The 21,387-nt window shown below is 46.4% G+C and overlaps 1 protein-coding gene across 1 annotated transcript in view; it reads left to right on the top strand.

Moving 5' to 3' along the window:
• The window catches only part of LOC142254310 (receptor-type tyrosine-protein phosphatase eta-like), a 132,168-nt gene that overhangs the window by 26,941 nt on the left and 83,840 nt on the right, over positions 1 to 21,387 (top strand). Inside the window, exons 5-7 of the mRNA XM_075325358.1 lie at positions 1,935 to 2,183; positions 6,756 to 7,025; positions 12,039 to 12,269. Coding sequence (XP_075181473.1) covers positions 1,935 to 2,183; positions 6,756 to 7,025; positions 12,039 to 12,269 — 750 coding nt within the window. The remainder of the gene's footprint in view (positions 1 to 1,934; positions 2,184 to 6,755; positions 7,026 to 12,038; positions 12,270 to 21,387) is intronic.

Below are 21,387 nucleotides of genomic sequence, written 5' to 3'. Positions count from 1 at the left end.
TTGGGTGAAGGCCAGGGTCAGCGAAGGCCTAGACACGTGATTGGCGCACGGGGAAAAAGGATCCGTCTAGGGATGTTAGGGAGTGAAGTGTTCAGCCTCAGGTGAGTGCCAGCAGGTGACCTCGCTTTCCTCTCCCTAGCAAGAGAGTCCACCGTTGTATTTTTTCCTGTTGTACCCTGTGTGTTGCGTTGCTTGCCGTGGGTCCTCCCCTTCCCCGGCGTGACACTACCCTGGTGGCAAATTTGTCTTAACTTATTTTAACCATTAAAACGTATGGCTGCCTCCTAAATAAATAAAATAAATCATATTTTGCACACTTACTATAGACTGTAATAGGCATTTTGATTCTGTAAATTAGATAACTTTTTTGCATGCAGCATATTTTAAAATACAAAAGTGAATACACCTCTCAGATTTTTGTAAATATTTTATTATATGTTTTCATAGGACACAACACTGAACATAAGACACTTAGGGGTGTACTCACTTTTGTTACCAGCACTTTAGACATTAATGGCTGTGTATTCAGTTATTTAAAGGGCACCAAATATACACTGTAAGGCTGGGGCCACACAAGCGTAAGGCATCCGATATGAGTGCATCGGATGCAAATTGCTAGCTCCTGCTATGCTGCGAGTGAAAGCTGAGAGCAATGCCACTGTGCTGCGATCGGATTACAGTTGCGGAGGAGAGGGAGGGATTAATCTCCCCATCTCCTCCATTGCTGATGCGATTATTGCACTGCACTCCGGTGTCATCCGAGTGCAGTGTGATGCTTCACTCGCACCCATAGACTTCTATGGGTGCGAGTGAATACAGATCGGATTCCAACCGCAGCATACTGCAACTGTTTTCTTGGTCCGATTATGCCTGAGAAAATAATCGCAGATGGGAATGGCCCCATAGAGTAACATGAGTCAGGGTGGAATGTGATATTGTCTGTTTTACTCGCCGTGTGTCCTAGCCTTTATATAAGCTGTACACTGACTACTGTACATTGTATTAAACTTTTAGAACCTATAATCATCAACCACAATGCTTGTTGAAACAGGTGACACAAGGTCTAAATGTATAAATAAATTTATAAAATGATTTCAAGAATTAGATAGATAGCCCCCTGAGGACGCTTAAGGGCGAAACACGTGTCGGGGTTCTGGGACGTGGACGTGGCATTGCACTTCTTTCCTAGACCTTATATAAGCTGTGCACTGACTACTGTACATTGTATCACAGTGCCAGATCTTCAGTGTTGTCCCATGAAAAAAAATAATAAAATAACGAAAAATGTGAGGGGTGTATTTACGTTTGTGATATAGTGTACATTCGTCCATTTAAATTGCTTAACAAAAAAAGTCTCCATATTCCAATATTAAAAATACCTATGTAGTAGATGATAAGAATGACTGTGTACAAAGAGCCATAGGTTTGATATCAGAGTCTCCCGGCTTAAAACCACAATTCAAGATATTTCAGGATTTGGTCAAATGCATTCCCATCCGGTATCCACACTGACTGTATTTCTCTTATTTCAGAACCAACGCCAGTAGCATCATTTTTCATCTCCAATCGGACTTTATATACTGAATCTCTATGGTGGGGCCACATTGATTGGCGTGAGAGGACTTACATCTTCAGACTCCACACCGTTGTCCCCTCATCTGCACCAGCGATAAATGATATAATAACAACCAATAACTCCGCTACATTATTGAACCTCTTGCCGTTAGAGCTGTATACATTCATGCTGTATACAAGAGCTGATGATAACATCACTGAATCCGAGCCGGTGACATTTTCTATCTGCAGAAGTAAGGACTGGCTGAATGTAACATGACGTAAACTATGTGTATAAGAACTGACAGTTCTTTATGTAATTGTAATTAACAAGTTGTAATTAACCATTACCATTGATCTTTTATCATTTGTATCCTTAGTTCCTGATATATCCTCCCTCGCAGTCAACAATTATGAGTCGGTTGATGTTCTTGGAGCCACATGGATAAAACCTGCAGAAAATACGTCGTATTTAATCATTCTATCAGGAGCCATGTACAGCGTAAAGGAAACGAATAATACACAAGTGAATTTCACAGGATTGCTGCCCGGCAGAGAATATTTCATCACTGTAGAGACATTCAGTAGAGCCTGTGGCCACACATCTCCTCGAGGACAAGGCGCCACTTGTGAGTAATATTTATCATTAGTGATATAATGTTAAAGTGATATAATTTGATCTATACTATGGTGTTCTCCACTAATAATGTGCCCAGGGATAGGGGGTACTCAGATCCGGGCAAAGGGGTCACTTTTGTGGGTGTAAGGTGGCGTGACCCGGTCTGTGATGCCAGGCACCACAACAAAAGGGTGATTATATACAGGGGAGATTTGGTAGCCTATGTTCCGTAACGCCACCCGTGGTGTGCAGTGAGGTAATGGAGCACCGCCGCTGCCGGTCACAGGATCCCGGGGATGGTAATGGGCAGCAAGGTGGTGATTTTCCCTCCACGGGTAGGGTGTTGATGTCCTGGGACCCCGGTGTGATGGATTGGGGAGTAACGGGTGCAGTCCACAGCTTGGACCGGGTGGGAGTACTCACAGTATAAGGCAATAACTGACACGAGTCCAAGACTTAACCAAGTTGCTGGTAGCCGGTGCCCACGGCTGCTGTGAGGATGGGTCCCACACCCGTGTGTCCCACACCCGTGTGTGTAATTCGGGTGTTTTTCTCCTGCCTGGTGTCTGTGTCTGCTCCGTACACGGGTCCGGACTGGGTCCCGACAGTCGGCATCGGGGGGGGGGGCACTACCCTCTCCCGGTCCACTTCGGGTCCCACAAGCAGCTGGCCTATTCCTGAGGCCCTCACTGCCACTTCTCCTAGCCCCACACAGGGGCTGCTTCCAGACCTCTCTCCTCCTGCAGACTGACTGAAACTACACTCTGCTCTCCCCAAGCTCCACTCTCCCCCGTTTTCCTGAGGAGGGGGCAAGTGGGGCCTAATTGGCTGGTGTGTATTGGTGTGGGAAACTCCCCAAGGGAGAGTGAGCTCTGCACCATAAAGATGTGTGCAGACCTCTGTGACACCCTGGATTTGCCAGGGCGGCACACTCCCCCTTAGTAAAATACAGACCGTCCGCGGGCTGTCCAGCTACTTGCATTTATTAAACGGGAAAAAAAAAGAAAAGTTAAACATTGCAAACATGCATCTTCCCACATCGGGAGATATGTTTGCTCAAACTGTAAAGTGTTAACTCTGCTGCCAACGCAGCTTCCTCGGTAACTTTCCCTCAGTCCACAAAAGGGCAGCACGGGTCCCCAATGCCACATTCACTGACGGTGGCACTGTCCAGAAAGACCCCGTCTTCCACTGCCTGCAGTGCGGGTACAGTAAACCGGGCTCTATAACGGAAACTGTCCTCACTCCTTTACCTCCCTGCCATCCTCCACCAGGGGCTCCGACCCCTGATGGCGACCTCCGCGGCTCCAACCGGTCTGTGATCCCAGGCACCACAACAAAAGGGTGATTATATACAGGGGAGATTTGGTAGTCTATGTTCCGTGACGCCACCCGTGGTGTGCGGTGAGGTAATGGAGCACCGCCGCTGCCGGTCACAGGATGCCGGGGATGGTAATGGGCAGCAAAGTGGTGATTTTCCCTCCACGGATAGGGTGTTGATGTCCCGGGACCCCGGTGTGATAGATTGGGGAGTAACGGGTGCAGTCCACAGCTTGGACCGGGTGGTGCAGGAGTACTCACAGTATAAGGCAATAACTGACACAAGTCCAAGAATTAACCAAGTTGTTGGTAGCCGGTGCCCACGGCTGCTGTGAGGACGGGTCCCACACCGTGTGTGTAATTCGGGTGTTTTTCTCCTGCCTGGTGTCTGTGTCTGCTCCGTACACGGGTCCAGACTGGGCCCCGACAGTCGGCACCGGGGGGGGCCACTACCCTCTCCCGGTCCACTTCGGGTCCCACAAGCGGCTGGCCTATTCCTGAGGTCCTCACTGCCACTTCTCCTAGCCCCACACAGGGGCTGCTTCCAGACCTCTCTCCTGCAGACTGACTGAAACTACACTCTGCTCTCCCCAAGCTCCACTCTCCCCCTCCCATTTTCCTGAGGAGGGGGCGAGTGGGGCCTGATTGGCTGGTGTGTATTGGTGTGGGAAACTCCCCAAGGGAGAGTGAGCTCTGCACCATAAAGATGTATGCAGACCTCTGTGACACCCTGGTTTTGCCAGGGCGGCACAATAAAATAATGATATTATTAGTGGAGAACACTATAGTATAGATAAAATTACATCCCCTTTCAGCAGCTGATTGACATCACTTCACTACACCACAATATCTGGAACAGAGAAGGACACCAGGACTAATCATGATAGATAATGTGGCAACTCCTGCACAAGCATAATTTAGAACCAAAAGAGAAATATAGGAGTTTTAAGGACACCAATAAAGAATGATAGAAGTAAACCCAGCTGAAAAAATAGCTACATCTTTATTAAATACTAGAAGGTGGCCCGATTTTAACGCATCGGGTATTCTAGAATTTACGTATTGTGTAGTAAATGTATGTTTTTTGTTATATATATATATATATATATATATATAGATGTTGTTGTGTGTAGTAGCCAGTGTTTGTGTAGGGCGCTGTAATTGTTCTGGGTGTGGGTGTGTGTGAGAGTGGTGTTGTTTGTGTGTTGCATTGTTTGTGGAGCACTATGTGTCTGTAGCGTTGTGTGTGTGTGGTACTGTGTGTGTTGCGCGGTTTGTGTGGGTGTGGGGTGGGAGGTATGTTTGGTGCAATGTGTGTGTTACGCAGTATGTGAATATATTTGTGCGTGCCGCGGTGTTTGTGTGTTGGGTGTGTGTGCAGCATTGTCTGTGTGTGTGTGGGTGTCTGTGTAGGGCGGTGTTTGTGGTTCCCAGTGTGTGTGGTGTGTTGTGCAGTGCATGTGTTGCGGTGTGTGTGTGTTTTGGGGGGAGGTGTGCACCCCCCATCGTGCTCCATCCCCCATGCTGCACCCCGCATTGTGCTCCATCCCCCATGCTGCACTCCGCATCGTGCTCCATCCCCCATGCTGCACTCCGCATCGTGCTCCATCCCCCATGCTGCGCACCCCCCATCATGCTCCATCCCCCATGCTGCGCACCCCACATCGTGCTCCATCCCCCATGCTGCGCACCCCCCATCGTGCTCCATCCCTCATGCTGCACACCCCCCAACGTGTTTCACCCCCCCATTCTGGGCACCCCCCATCATGGTCCACCCCCCATGCTGTACCCCCCATCATGCTCCATCCCCCATGCTGCGAACCCCTCAGAGAGGAGTATAATAGGAGGATTATAATAGGAGGAGTATAATGGGAGGAGTATAATAGGAGGAGTAGTCCTGGGGGGAGGTGTACAGGTGTGCAACGTGTGCGGGGGGCGTGGCCTAGCGGGCATAGTGTGAGGGGGCGTGGCCTAGCGGACATAGTGTGGGGGGCGTGGCCTAGCGGGCATAGTGTCAGGGGGCGTGGCCGAGCGGGCATAGTGTGAGGGGGCGTGGCCGAGCAGGCATAGTGCGAGTCGGCGTGGCCTAGCGGGCATCGGGGGCGTGGCCTAGCAGGCATCCCGTGCGGGGGGCGTGGCCTAGTGGGCATCACATGCGGGGGCGTGGCCTAGCGGGCATCGCGTGTGGGGGGCGGGCCTGGCCAAACGGTTAATCCATGCGGGGGGCGGGGCCAGGCCGAGCCGAGCAGCCAATCCGTGTGGGGGGACGGGGCCAGGCCGAGCCCAGCAGCCAATCCGACGGTTGTCACTGTAAGGACACTGTCACGGTGACACAATGTCACGGTGACACAATTTTGGGCAAGACAGACAGACAGACAGAATAAGGCAATTATATATATATAGATATTCAGGGGAAATATCAAAAATTATTACAAAAAATAAAGGGACATCCAGGTAAGTGAGACACAGAATAAAAATGGCTAGGTACACACCACCACACTTCAGAAAAAATATACATATCTGTGAAAGTTTTTTTTAATTAAATAAATAGCATGTGGTATGGATATGTGGTACATACAAGAAACCAGCTGCAATATGATTAAAGGCCACAAGATGGCATCATGAGAGAAAATTGTCTCGCAAACAGCAATTGAAACAATCAGTAAAATATATGGAGTGTGATGGAAATCAGAATGTGTCTATCTGACCTAGACTTACCCATAATAAGGTTGTAATAGCACAGAAGGGTGTGTAGATGCCCCAATGCGCGTTTCGCTATGGCTTCCTCAACTGACTAGACTGAGCAGCACAGTAAGTGACACATCGCTGGAATCAGGATCTCTGCTCCTCATTATGCTGCTCTCAGATTAGGTGGCGAAAACCTGGTGACAGATTCCTTTTAAGAGATCCTCAACATTTAATGAATCAGGAGTAACCTACAAGTTGCTTGCTACTCCATGTGCCTTGTCAGGGATATTGCGACTTTCTAAAGTGTATTACGCCAGAAAACTGTAGTAAACACTTTGATTTATCGGCCCACGTGTATCCATATGTAATTTTCATGTATCAGTAGAAACCACCTTAAACTAAAAAGTAAACAAAAATATAAATTCAGAGAAAAAGATCAGATTTTTTTTCCCTCAAAATTATGATTTTGCAATTTGTCATGCCGTGAATCTGTTTTTTTCATTTTTTTTTTCTTTGAATTTGCATTGCATCCAAACAATGTTCCTTACTTGTCTGTATTTCTGTCTTTACACAGATCCAGCTCCACCAAGGAACTTGACATTTAACACAATCGGGATAAATATCTTGTCATTATCTTGGATGGAGCCAGTAAATATGGCCGGTGTGACTAAGTCCTATAATATAAGCTATGGGATGTCTCCATCAACTACCTTATCTGTGACAAGCACCACAACAAATGTCACCCTCCAGAGTCTGATATCTGGGACTAATTACTCCATATCTGTGGTAACAGTCGGAGTCCGGGGGTATCAGAGCTCTCCGGTCACCACATCCGTCTATACAAGTAGGTGATTTTCCCATAGTACAAGATTTAATGAAAAAAATAATACAGAATAAGATGTTGGCAGGGATAAAAAGAATAAAATGCAATACTCACATCTATTATGTTCCTTTAAAGAGCCACGCCCTTCTCATGGCTTCAAAATAAAGTAATTCAGCAGAAATTGGTGAGAGGCACAATTAGGCTGCTTTCACACATCCGGTTTTTCCTGTGGTGCACAATCCGGTGCTTTGCAGAAAAAATGCAACCGTTTTTTTTGCCGCCGGTTGCGGGTTTTTTTTGCATAGACTTACATTGGTGCCATATTGTGCCGCATGGGCTTGCATTCCGTCCGTTTTTTGCCGCATGCGGCAGATTTAGCCGATGCGGCGGCCGGATGGAACGTTGCCTGGCACGTTTTTTGTCTGGCAAAAAACCTTGCATTTGCAATGCATGCCTATGGACGCCGCATGCGGCATCCTGCGGCAAAAACCGCATCCGGCCACCACATGCGTTTTTTTCCACTGCGCATGCTCAGTAGCCTGCCACAAGCGGCAAAAACCGAACGGGCCGCATGTAAAAAACTTATGCAAAGGATGCGGTATTGTCGCCGCATCCGTTGCATAGGTTTTAGAGCCGGATTGGCCGGCTCTGCTAAAACCGGATGTGTGAAAGCAGCCTAAGTTGTACTCACCCACCATATTCAATAGACTACAGGCTTCAGCACAATCCTAGATCTGTTTCCCCTTTTATTTCCCCTGATGAAGCAACAAATCACATAACTGTGAAACGTACGTTAAGGTCTCTGGAGGGGGATCCTGCCTCTCCATCTTCGTTGGCCTGCCTGCACTCCTGTAGCACTTTTCTAACCATCCTGGTTTGATATCTGCAGCTGCACTTTTTGTCTTTATTGATGTTAAAGGTCTGTGTATCAGATCCATAGGGATATGTTATATGTGATTCATTCCAGTATCATCTATTCCTGATCTCTTTAAACCTATTGTTGGAGATATACTTATATTACGCTTCAGGAAATTGAGTTGAATACATTGAATATGTGCTATTTTACAAATCTATGTAAACAATTGACTTTGTAATATGTATGGCAGGCCTATTTTGTTGTCATTTTTACATCTACCCCCCTGTTTGTTCTGTATATACTCAAGCCTTTTTATAAAAGATAAAAAAAATATTTGCAGCTTTTTTTGTCACCAATAAATATATTGAAATTAATTTTGAGCATTACTACTCTTTGTTCTCCTGTGTATCAGGGTATGTGCACACGATCAGGACCCGCTGCTTCCTGGATGCGGCGGGTCCTGACCTGCGAAGCCACAAGTCTCCTCCGCAGGAGACCGCAGCTGCTTGTGCCCACTATCCGGGCTCAGGCAGTTGCAGTCTCTCTTTGTGTTCTCTCTGAGGAGAACGTGTGCGTCTCCGCAGCAAGGAATTGACATGCTGCGGGATGCTCAGGGATGGCAAAATGCAGACGGGTGCCAGTACTTCATGTGGATTTTAATAATTGGTATTCAACAAGCTTGATGATTACAGAGTCTTTTTAAGAGGTCTCAGGCGTGAACAGAGTTAGACAGTTACTATACAGCAACAAGCTAACCATCAACAGTAAGGCAGAGGTCGCTATGCTGTTAAGGCCTAAGCCACAGGGCGAGAAAAACGGTGCGAGTGGAGTGCGATAAAACATCACATTCCACTCGGACCAATTCTAGCCTGTGTGTCAGCGCACATGAGCGATTATTTTCTCAGCCCTAATCGGGCCCAGAAAACAATCACAGCATGCTACGAATGTAATGCGAGACTCTTTCTCAAGTGTATAGGGCGAGAGAAAAATCGCACTGCACTCGCGGTACACCGGTGTATCGCGAGTGCAGAGCGAGAATCGCAATAGCCGGCTACGGAAGAGAGAGGGAGAGAGATAAATGAAGATAAGGGCTGCACACCAGTAACTATGCAAGGGGAATACATGTAATAGCAGAAACTGCTGTGTGAATACTGGCATGAAAAATACAATAGCTATATGTAAAAATGAAAAAATGACAATGGTATCTGCATAACTGCCATGAAATATGAATAAAGAGAAATTTAGCTATTGAATTGATCAATGCAACAGAGCCCCAAAACCTCTTCACGGTATTTTCTTATTTTTGGGATCCCTAGCTAATGTGTGTCCACTCATGTAGATAAAAAACTTACCGTGCATGGGAAGCTGAGACCCAGGCTATTTATGTATAATGTGGACCGGTAATAGGTATGGGTGGGGTCGGGTTCACAAACGAAAGACTACTAACAAATAAAGAAATAACGTTTGGAACACCATTTTAAGTCTTACCTGGGTGCAAAAACCTAAAAAAACTTCACTATATGGAGAGAAGGTATGCACACCAGTGACTATGCAAGGGGAATACATGTAATAGCAGAAACTGCTGTGTGAATACTGGCCTGAAAAAGACAATAGCTATATGTAAAAATGAAAAAATGACAATGGAATCTGCAAAAAATAAGAGAATACCGTGAAGAGGTTTGGGGCTCTGTTGCATTGATCAATTCAATAGCTAAATTTCTTTTTCTTCAAATTTTGTGGCAGTAATGCAGATTCCATTGTCATTTTTTCATTTTCACATGTAGCTATTGTATTTTTCAGGCCAGTATTCACACAGCAGTTACTGCTATTACATGTATTCCCCTTACATAGTCACTGGTGTGCATACCTTCTCTCTCCGTATAGTGAAGTTTTTTTAGGTTCCCTTTAAGAATGGAGTGTGTCAGCGCCAGAAATGTTACTTCAATCAGGGACTCGAATTACACTTCTGCGCTAATTTACACCATTACAGTGGAATAAGTTTTGATTAATTTTTTGGGTGGGTCCCACCACGCCTCGCCCCACTCAAGCTCCATTCACTTTGGGGAAGCTGGTTGGGACTGGTGTAAACACACCAAAAGTCACCAAATTATTGTGCTCCTCTAAGTTGTGCAAAAATGTGGCGATATTTGAAGGTGTTTTATTCTAGAAAACTTTCAAACGTCCTAAAAAAGAACCCAGTGCCAGTGTGAAAATTGCAAGGTTGTGAAAAATATTAACTTTTTTTTTTTTTTTTAAGTATTTTAACACTAGAACTACTGAGGTAGTCATTTTGACTACTTTGCACCATGTATTTCTATATAGGTGTCACGAGTTCAGTAGTTCTAGTGTTAAAGACAAAATGGATTTGTAAACCTGCCTGTGATGGAGCCATTGTGCCCTGAAAGCTTACACGTATAATTTTTCTGGTTCATAAATAAATGGTATCACTCATAGGTATTTTGTATTTTTTGAGGCATAAATATATACATCAATTTTTCTGGCTAGCACGGTACCAGAATATAATATTGTATTGCATATCATAATAGGTGGAGAAATTCTGCAACATCGAAAACTCACTAAAAGCTCATTGTGGGAACTTAGCGTTAAAGGGTCTTCCAACATACTTTTTTTTATTTCATAGAAGTCAAAAAGCCATCCAGCAACCGCAATGGAACGGACTATAAAAACATTATTTATTGGTAACTATTAAAATATCAAATGGAAAAAAACTAAAATTGAACACTATGCCTACATACGTTTCGAGCATTAGGGCTCTTAATCATAGCCTTTGTTAACCAGGACAAGAATAAAAAAAATGTATTTCCTGGAAAACCCCGTTAAATAATTTCCTTCTCAGAATTGCCTTCTTATCACCATCAGAGACTGGAAATTTCCCGCAAAACAGTAAAAATTCACGTGACGTAAAGAAACCTACTGTATAGTGGTGAAACTAAATAAACTACATACTAGAATGAATATACAAAGACATGCAATAAATATAAAGCTGGATCTACCATGGAAAACCACAACTCTGGGCCAGACGATGAGATGACGGATTTAACTGGTCTAATGGCAAAAAGGTCATTTTTAAGAATGATTAATGGAAAAAAATCAGATTCCATGTTAATGATCATTAACTTACCACTTGGATATATGACCCACATTGCATTGGACCTTTAATTGGGATTTCCCCTTTCAACGCTTCTACATGTGTATTCTTGCTGTGATAATGATAACAAAATCAGCTGATATTCACTCTCCTTGGATCCAGGGCTACCGAGTGATTGTGGACAGGCTGCAGCGAAGATGTTACATCTACAGCGCTGCAACCAATCACCGAATTCAGCAGCTTTTGACATCTACATCAGTGGAGCCACTGAGTTCAGTGATTGGCTGTAACAAAAAATTAATTAAAGACTATTAGTACAGCATGTTCCTGTAAGTATGTGTAGTAGGTAGCTCCACTGCTGTAGCCTGATGTACTGGCAATTAATCTAAAGGTCAGAGCAGTTGCTACACAATCAAAAAGACAGTGGACAGCAGGGTGAGCAGCCTCTTCTTACCTCAGTACACCTTGTATCTTCAGTATTAGATCAGCTAGAGAGCAGTGTGAGCAGTCTCTTCTTACCTCAGTACACCTGGTATTTTCAATATTAGATCAGCTAGAGAGCAGTGTGAGCAGTCTCTTCTTACCTCAGTACACCTTGTATCTTCAGTATTAGATCACCTAGAGAGAAGTGTGAGCAGACTCGTCTTACCTCAGTACACCTTGTATCTTCAATATTATATCAGCTAGAGAGCAGTGTGAGCAGTCTCTTCTTACCTCAGTACACCTGGTATCTTCAGTATTAGATCAGCTAGACAGGCTGGACAGCAATGTGAGCAGCCTCTTCTTACTTCCTACTAAGAACAACATCTGAAAGGAGTCTGTATGTTCTCCCCGTATTTGCGTGGGTTTTCTCCGGGTTCCTCGTTTTCCTCCCACACTTTAAAGACATACTGATAGGGAATTTTGATTTTGAGCCCCAATGGGGACAGTGTTGCAAATGTATGTAAAGCCCTGTGGAATTACTGGTGCTATATAAGTGAATAAATATTATTATTAAATTGAAATCACATCTCCTGTGTATGGCAATTGGCAGGTGCTCAGCTAATTTTATATGTGTTGTTTATTACAGTAATACCTGAATGCCAAACAATCGTCATCCAGGCGACCACCTCTCAGATCACCATCACTGGGCTGGCTGGGGGATTCTTCCTGCAGAATGTAACGTATATAAATGGCTCCATGATCCAGGCATCTGATGGCAGCTGGAATAACACGTCCCTCATGAGCTTTGTGTCTGGTACACAGTATGTGATCTACTACGGGAACGACTCAATCAGCTGCTGCCGCAACGTCACCACCAGTAAGTTTTTTTCCATAGTTCATTCTTTTTACAATTAATTGAAAAATAGAAAAAAAAATAGAAAAAAAAATCTATTATTAGTGCACATCCTTGTGCCCCAAAAATGGTAAAACTGAAGCCCTTACCACCCACCCAATGTGCAATAAATAGGTCTTGGGCTGAGGATTGAGGAGAAAACTATGAACTGTTTCTGAATACTTACATGTACGTTACTGGCGGACACAGACAGAAAAGGGCTCTATACACTATATGGGCCCTTTTAAGTCGAATAACTCATCAAAATTCACAATTCCACCTATTTTGGAAGGAGAAATGCCCCCCCCCCAAAAAAAACTATTGGGCCCCTGTTGCACCAATGATATGTTCGTCCTGTACATTCATAAAATAAATTAGTAAAGATAACTTAAGTGGGCTTTACACGCTACGACATCGCTAGCAATTGCTAGCGATATCGAGAGTGTAAGCACCCGCTCCCGTCGTGTGTGCGAAATCGTGTGTTCGCTGCCGTAGCGAACATTATTGCTACGGCAGCGTCCCACGCACTTACCTGGTCGGCGGCGTCACTGTGACTGCCGAACAATCCCTCCTTCAAGGGGGAGGGATGTTCGGCATCACAGCGACGTCACCGCGACGTCACTAAGCGGCCGGCCAATCAAAGCGGAGGGGCGGAAATGAGAGGGACGTAACATCCCGCCCACCTCCTTCCTTCCGCATTGCGGCCGGCGGCAGGTAAGGAGACGTTCCTCACTCCTGTGGTGTCACACATAGCGATGTGTGCTGCCGCAGGAGCGACGAACAACATCGATAATCAACCATTACCGATTTTTGGGTTTGGGACAACCTCTCCATGGTGAACGATTTTCACCATTTTTGAGGTCGCTGGTAAGTATCACACGCTGCGATATCGTTAATGACGCCGGATGTGCGTCACTAACAACGTGACCCCGACGATAAAACATTAACGATACCATAGCGTGTAAAGCTCCCTTTAGTCTATGATGCTTAATGGTTTATTTTCAAACAATTAGTAACCTTGGTAATATATAAAACCTCCAAATAGTTAAATAAAAGGGATCTAATAGTATCAGACTTCACATTGTTAATTCTAGCATACTGTACATATTTCCACTGTCCCGATCGATTGAGCGATCAATCATCCATTCAGTGATAGAAACAACCACTTCAGATTACATCGGCTGATGATCTGCTCTAGCTGCATCGAACAATGGTTTGATACAACCAGTGCAGATCATTGGCTGAAAAACATTATATAACTATATTACACACCATATATTAAAAGCTTAAAAGAAAACATAAATCTGAATGCTAAAATTGCAATTTTTTTGGTTACCACACTCCCCCCCCAAAGAATACGATAGGCGATCTGAAGGCTGCCAAAGTATGTGAACCGCTTTAGTTACTTTGGAAATTTACGGCAAAGCATTCTACATGTCATTGAATTCAATGCTTTGCTCAGTAGATTGCTTTTGTTCACCAAATGATCGCACTTCACTGATCTTGTGACGTTTCTGTGCAAAGTCAGATGATTTTTTTGTTGCTTTCCAAGACCGACCTCTTTAAATTTGTGGCTTTATTTTATGCACTAAAAACACCCTGACATTCTGATTCCAATGGACAATCTATATTAATAACGTAAATTGCTAGAAATCTGATGTGACCTTTTTGATGTCAAAGGTTTATGCCATCTGTTCCCTCTTAATATAATTCATTGGCAGAAAGGAATTGTATAGGAGCAGGGAATTCCTCTAATTCTTATACTCTATAATTCTTGTACTCTATAATAATTACCCTGTCCGTACACCAGGTGCCAGCCACAGCTCATTTGTCCTTAGAGTAGGCTATGTCTACTTTCAGTATGAAATGCACCCCTTTACCCCTACCCCCTGACATGAACAGCTCCTTTGTCCTTAGGGTAGGCTGTGTCTACTTCCCCTACGAAATGCACCTCTTTACTCCTATGTCCTGACATCCACAGCTCCTTTGTTCTTGGGGTAGGCTGTGTCTTCTTCCCCTACAAAATGCACCCCTTCACCCCTACCTCCTGACATCCACAGCTCCTTTGTCCTTAGGTTAGGCTGTGTCTACTTACCCTACAAAATGCACCCCTTCCCCTCTACCTCCTGACATCCACAGCTCCTTTGTTCTTAGGGTAGGCTTTGTCTACTTCCCCTACAAAATGCACCCCTTTACCCCTACCTCCTGACATCCACAGCTCCTTTGTCCTTAGGGTAGGCTGTGTCTACTTCCTTTACAAAATGCACCCCTTCACCTCTACCTCCTGACATCCACAGCTCCTTTGTCCTTAGGGTAGACTGTGTATACTTCCCCTATGAAATGCACCTCTTTACCCCTATGTCCTGACATCCACAGCTCCTTTATCCTTAGGGTAGGCTGTGTCTACTTACCCTACACAATGCACCCCTTCACCTCTACCTCCTGACATCCACAGCTCCTTTATCCTTAGGGTAGACTGTGTATACTTCCCCTATGAAATGCACCTCTTTACCCCTATGTCCTGACATCCACAGCTCCTTTATCCTTAGGGTAGGCTGTGTCTACTTACCCTACACAATGCACCCCTTTACCCCTACCTCTTGACATCCACAGCTCCTTTATCCTTAGGGTAGGCTGTGTCTACTTCCCCTACAAAATGCACCCCTTCACCCCTACCTCCTGACATCCACAGCTCCTTTATCCTTAGGGTAGGCTGTGTCTACTTCCCCTACAAAATGCACCCCTTCACCTCTACCTCCTGACATCCACAGCTCCTTTATCCTTAGGGTAGGCTGTGTCTACTTCCTCTACAAAATGCACCCCTTCACCCCTACCTCCTGACATCCACAGCTCCTTTATCCTTAGGGTAGGCTGTGTCTACTTCCTCTACAAAATGCACCCCTTTACCCCTACCTTCTGACATCTACAGCTCCTTTGTCCTTAGGGTAGGCTGTGTCTACTTCCCCTACAAAATGCACCCCTTCACCTCTACCTCCTGACATCCACAGCTCCTTTGTACTTAGGGTAGGCTGTGTCTACTTACTCTACAAAATGCACCCCTTCACCTCTACCTCCTGACATCCACAGCTCCTTTGTCCTTAGGGTAGGCTGTGTCTACTTCCTCTACAAAATGCACCCCTTCACCCCTACCTTCTGACATCTACAGCTCCTTTGTCCTTAGGGTAGGCTATGTATACTTCCCCTATGAAATACACCTCTTTACCCCTATGTCCTGACATCCACAGCTCCTTTGTCCTTAGGGGTAAAGAGGTGCATTTCATAGGGGAAGTATACATAGCCTACCCTATGTCCTGACATCCACAGCTCCTTTATCCTTAGGGTAGGTTGTGTCTACTTACCCTACAAAATGCACCCCTTTACCACTGCCTCCTGACATGTACAGCTCCTTTGTCCTTAGGGTAGGCTGTGTGTACTTCGAAATACACCCCTTTAACCCTACCTCCTGTCAACCAACAGACAATATAAGGGGCAGAGGGTCTGAAGTATTTAACAATGTAGACAAACAAGTTTGTATAGAAGCCATAATTTTCATTCAAATTTTAAATTGAATTTAATTTTGAATTTTTAATTTTAACTGCAGAGGGAGCAATAATATATTTTTTCTAAACTGTACTTACGTCTGTAATCTATATATGTGTAGCGCCTCTGACTATATCAGGGTATTGCAGGGAACTGCACCCTGTCCCCCAGGGTGCAGGGCCTACCCCCCATGGTTCCAGGTTCCCAACAAATGGTGTCACTCCAATCAGCACCACAAATCCCAACTAATACTCCACACCATGACCTGTCAGACACACCAGTGGGTTAGTCTAGCTGGAAAAGGGCCATCCACCTAGGGGTCAGGCAGACTGGTGGGAGGGGACCAAAACAGAACAGTGACAGCTCTCAAAGTGAGAGGAGCTGGAGCACGACGGGGTACAGGACCCTAGGTCAGGAACCCATTCAACGTCCTGATAATTAACCTGGGAGGGAGATTATCTTCATGAACTTCCCTAAGAGCTCAGAGATTGAGGGCATCAGGTCAACGAGGGGGACAGGGTTTTCCAGCCAAAAGCAGCCAACTGAGGTCCCAAGTGGAAGCTCTCAAGAGCACAGCTACACTACACATAGTGGGCGAGGTCCAAACAGCTTCAAGCCACGGGGCCAACAACAGACAACTAAATTGTGCACGGAGGCAGGCTCCGGATCACTAAGTGACACCGTTGGGAGCGGATACCTGGACGGGCTCCCCGCAGCGGCAATGGTACTCAGAGACTTTGGTTTACCTTCGGTGTGAGTGTCTACTTTCTAAACCTCATCCTGCACCATGACTACCCGCAGTGAATACCCTGGCCCCTGCACCCTGCTCTCCCCAAAGCTACCAAAACCCCCAGAGTCCAGGGCCTTCCCTACCTGCGGAGGGACTGACACCTTGCTGCCTCACACCATTTGCCCCGATACTCCCTCCGGCAGCGGCGGTACTCCCATTACCGCAACCCGCAGGTGGCATCACGAACTCTTCCCTTGTAAATACCCCCTTCTATGGGTTTGGAGTGTCCGCCGAGTTCGGGTCCGGACCCCTCGAGTCACGACCACACCGGATCCGAGAATCCCGGTCTGCGCCGGGGTGGCACATATGTATTTTTTAATTTTCATTTTATTAACAATCCAAGCAACAGCAAATTATATTGTGCAATGGATCACACTCCTGTTCAATTTGCTTAAGATATCAGTAATTAATCTATAAAATAGTCTTCGGATAGAGTGCATAAAATTGACAAATCTTATTCCGCCAATTATGGATATAAACGGGACATAGGAAACTCCATTCAGAGTTTATTTGTCCCCTAGTCAAACAACCTGTAGGTTTTTCCAAGTAGTTGAAGTTTATTCTGAAGTCTCAGCTTGTGCAATTTGCTATTTTTGGTTTGAGTTGTTTTCAGGATTTGTTGATATTTTGTACAATGGATTCTTACCTATATTTGCATAATGTATCCAGTGAGACCGGCTGTCGTACAATCAATACTTAAGCATACCAGGAACCTTACCTTGCTTGTCATCAGTCAAGGAGTTCTTCACGTTTTTTGTTTTCTTAGTTTCTTTCTCTGTCTCATTATTACAAGAAAGTTGCTAAACTTCTTTTCTCAGAATCTCCCCAGCCCTTCTCAGCTGTGTCCTGTAAATGTCTTCTCCCTGCTTTGTATGTTAAACCGTTCCCGTACCTTGACATAATATTAAGCCTACTGTAGGTCAAAAACACCAACTTTATTCCTCGTAATCACTGTTTTAATACACAGCCCCTCTCCTGTCACAACTGCTGAGATGGCAGAAAACGCTGGTTCCCATGGAGGCATTATTTTTGGGGACAGCCAGAGACCAATGGTCCAAAGTGTTCTGTCTTGTAAAAGTCCATTATTCTGGAAACTGCTAAATGTTATGCGCTGTGCGGTGCTTTTCCATAACTTACATAAACATCTTTTGGAGCTATGTAAATAGTGTAGGGAGCTCAGAGCTCTCAAAATCAGCTACTGCTCCATTCACAGTGGCTAGGTATCACGTGTGTGTCACGGCGTGATATGATCTCGGGGGGTGTTCTGGGATCAGAAGGTCACAGTGCATTGTGGATCACATATTCGCTTTTGTGTCCGCTTGCCATTTACCCTGATTTGGAGCATATTTAATTCCATCCGGCACTGAAAAGGTTAAAGTCCCTTTCTATCCTGCAGTGAGCTAACAGATGATTGTAATCTAAGCTGCAACTGTCGCGGGCGGGGAGGAGGGTGTCAGCACACCGCGCTCACCCCTTCTGCTCGGGTCCGGCTGCTCAGTGGTGGCTCGAGCCGTGGGCCGGATCCCGGGGGTTTCCTCGAGCGGCACTCCTCGCCCGTGAGTGAAAGGGGGTTGTTTGGGGTGTTGAGATAATGTCCGTGACGCCACCCACGGTTGTGGTGATGTGTAGCACCACCGCTGCTCAATGCGGGGATCCCGGGGATGGTGATGGGGAGCAGCCAGGTGTTGTGTTGCCCCTCCGTGGGTAGGGGTTGGTGATCCCGGGGCCCGGTGATGGCTTGGGAGGTGCAGGGCCTGGTGGGCGCAGGGACGCGGGGGCAGCGCTGTGCCTTGCGGCACTGTGGTACTCACTCAGCCTGAGACTTGGACACAGTTTGTACGGTAAACCAAACGGCTGGTAGGACGGTCCCACAGACGGCTGCTTTGCTTTCCCGGTAGGTGACGGTGATGTCCCTCTTCCTTGCACCTGTATGTACGGATGGTTGCGATGGGTCCCCACCGGTAACCCGCTCCCCGACTGCAATCTGGGCCGGAGGAGCACTACACTTTGCCCGCAGGCGCTGGCCCTGGGGAAACTGGTGCCCTGGCGGTGGCGGTGTCTCCCCTGTAATGGTCGGGCTGTTGCCGTCAATCGGGACTTGGTTGCTGGGGGATCTACGTCCCCTTCACTGACGGATTCGGCAAATTTGGCGACTCCTAGCCTTGCCGGGGTCCGAGAGGCCCCTGCCCTGGTGCTGACTGTCCTTCGGAACACTGCTCCGGACCACCGGGCACACAGCCAACGGGGTCCTTCCAGGAACTTCCGAACTGTCCCACTCCGGACAGTCACCGCCGTCGCTGACCTTGCTGTTCTGGCCCTACACAAAGCTGGGCTCTCAGGCGTTGCACACTCTCTGCTCTGTCACCTCTTCTTGCTTTCCTCCTTTACTCCTTTTCTTTCCTCCACTTTCACTTCTTGGTTGTTTACTCTAGCCCTTCACTGGACTTCACTCTTCCCCTGCCCGGGGCTATCTCACTGTTTACTCAAGCTCGTCCCTGAGCTGACTGCCTGGTTTCCCCCGCCTCCAGAGTTGTGAGCTCCTCGGTGGGCGGAGCCAACCGCCTGGCCCACCCCCTGGTGTGCATCATCAGACTCCTGGAGGAAGGCAACAAGGATTTCTGGTTAGCAGATGTGCCTACCTGGAGTGTGGGGTGTGGTGGTGTTGTGACCTGTGTCCCCTGGCTTGCCCAGGGCGACACACAACCACTGGCTTCTACTATAAATATCTGCTCCACCCTCCTCCCTATGCCGGCTACAGCTCATCCCTATGCTGACCACGTTGAAGGAGCTTGTCGCTGCATAGCTGTAGTGTTGTTTGTATTGCAGCTGCAAAGTTCCTTACTTAAGAAACCTAGGAGTTCTTGTTGTTGTGTATTTCCCCACTCATTTGCCTTATTATAGTGGCGAGACAAGCATTCCGCTAGCCTTCACTTTCTTGGCTGAAGGCCAGGGTCAGCGAAGACCTAGGCATGTGATCAGCGCATGGGGAAAAGGACCCATCTAAGGGCATTAGGGAGTGAAGTGTTCAGCCGCAGGTGAGTGTTAGCAGTAGAGATGAGCGATGTTCGAAGCAAACCGTTTACCAATTTCATATTCGAGTTGTTTTGGGCGGTGTTCGAGTCGTTCGACGAATTCAAACGATTTGCTTCATGTTCGACAGTTCGAGTTAGAGTTCGATAACTGTGCGATCACCAAAAGCGTGGCACAAAATCGCGCGGACCCGTCACACTACTTACCAGCATAGCGACGTCGCTGTGACCGGCGAACCGCCTCCTTTCTAAGGGGCTGGTTCGTTCGGCGTCACAGCGACGTCACTAAGCGGCCGCCCAATAGAAGCGGAGGGGCGGAGATGAGGGAGACGTAACATCCCGCCCACCTCCTTCCTCATTGCTGGCGGCCGCAGGTATGGTGAGGTTCCTCGTTTCTGCGGTGTCACACGTAGCGATGTGTGCTGCCGCAGGAACGAGGAACAACATCGTACCTGCAGCAGCAACGATAATTGAGAATAGGGGGGAGGTCACCAATAAGCGATTTTGAACGTTTTTGCGACGATATCGCTCATAGGTGTCACACGCAATGACATCGCTAACGCAGCCGGATGTGCGTCACAAATTCCGTGACCCCAACGACATCGCTTTAGCGTGTAAAGCGGCCTTTAGGCTATGTGCGCACGTTGTGTATTTGCATGCGTCCTGCATCCCCAGGACAATCCCTCTCTCTTTCCTACTCACCGATCAGCTGCACGACAGTCACAAAGCTCGGGCGGCTTTTCCTCTTTTGAAAATGGCTGCCGCTCATTATTCAATCTGGTTTTCCCTGCTTTCCCTGCCCAACCAATCACAGCTGCCAGTGGGCGGGTCTCTCTCTCCTCTCTCGCTCTTCTCTCTCTCTCTTCTTTCTCCTCTCTCTCTTCTCTCTCCTCTCTCTCTCTTCTCTCTCTTCTCTCTCCTCTCTCTTCTCTCTCTCCCTCTTTTCTCTTTCTCTCTCCTCTCTCTCTCTCCTCTCTCACCTGACACATCATCTGATCACTTTTCCTTCCAGCAAACCGATCAGATGATATTGGATCCGGATTGGATGACGCGGGACCCTTGACCCAAAATTACTGCGGAGGGGGGTTCTTTATTTCAATAAATTGTGTTGTGACCTTTTTTTTTTTTTTTTCAACAATCCTTAAAAATGCATAAAAACGCAGTGAGCAAAACGCAGACAAAGAAAGTTATTTAAATAGATAATTTAAAAAAAAAATACGTGGGCTCCCACTGCATTTTTTGTATTGGTAGCTAAGGGTAATGCAAGCAGCTACTGGCTGCTAATCCCCAGTGCTTGGTGTTACCTTCACTGGCAATGGAAAATCCAGGGAAGCATTTTTTATTTTTTTATTTTTTTGCCAAACAACTAAAAAAAAAAATGACGTGGGTTTCGCCATATTTTTGTATGCTAGCCAGGTACAGCAGGCAGGTACGGCTACACCCAACCCCCAGCTGCCTATTTGTACCCGGCTATGAACTAAAAATATAGGGAAGCCCTTTTTTTAATTATTTCATGAATTTCATGAAATAATAAAAAAGAAAAAAATGACATGGGCTTTGCCCCATTTTTGTGTCCAGCCAGATACAACTAGGCAGCTGGGGATTGGAATCCGCAGCACAGGTTGGCCTGAGCTTTCTGGGCCCCTCCGCTGAAAATTGCAGTCCGCAGCCGCCCCAGAAAATGGCGCTGTCATAGAAGCGGCATCTTTTGGCGCTATATCCAACTCGTCCAGCTGCCCTGATG

This window comes from Anomaloglossus baeobatrachus, chromosome 10 (genome assembly GCF_048569485.1).
Source record: "Anomaloglossus baeobatrachus isolate aAnoBae1 chromosome 10, aAnoBae1.hap1, whole genome shotgun sequence".
Taxonomy (NCBI): Eukaryota; Metazoa; Chordata; class Amphibia; order Anura; family Aromobatidae; genus Anomaloglossus; species Anomaloglossus baeobatrachus.
This window is presented reverse-complemented; position numbering and strand designations above follow the sequence as displayed.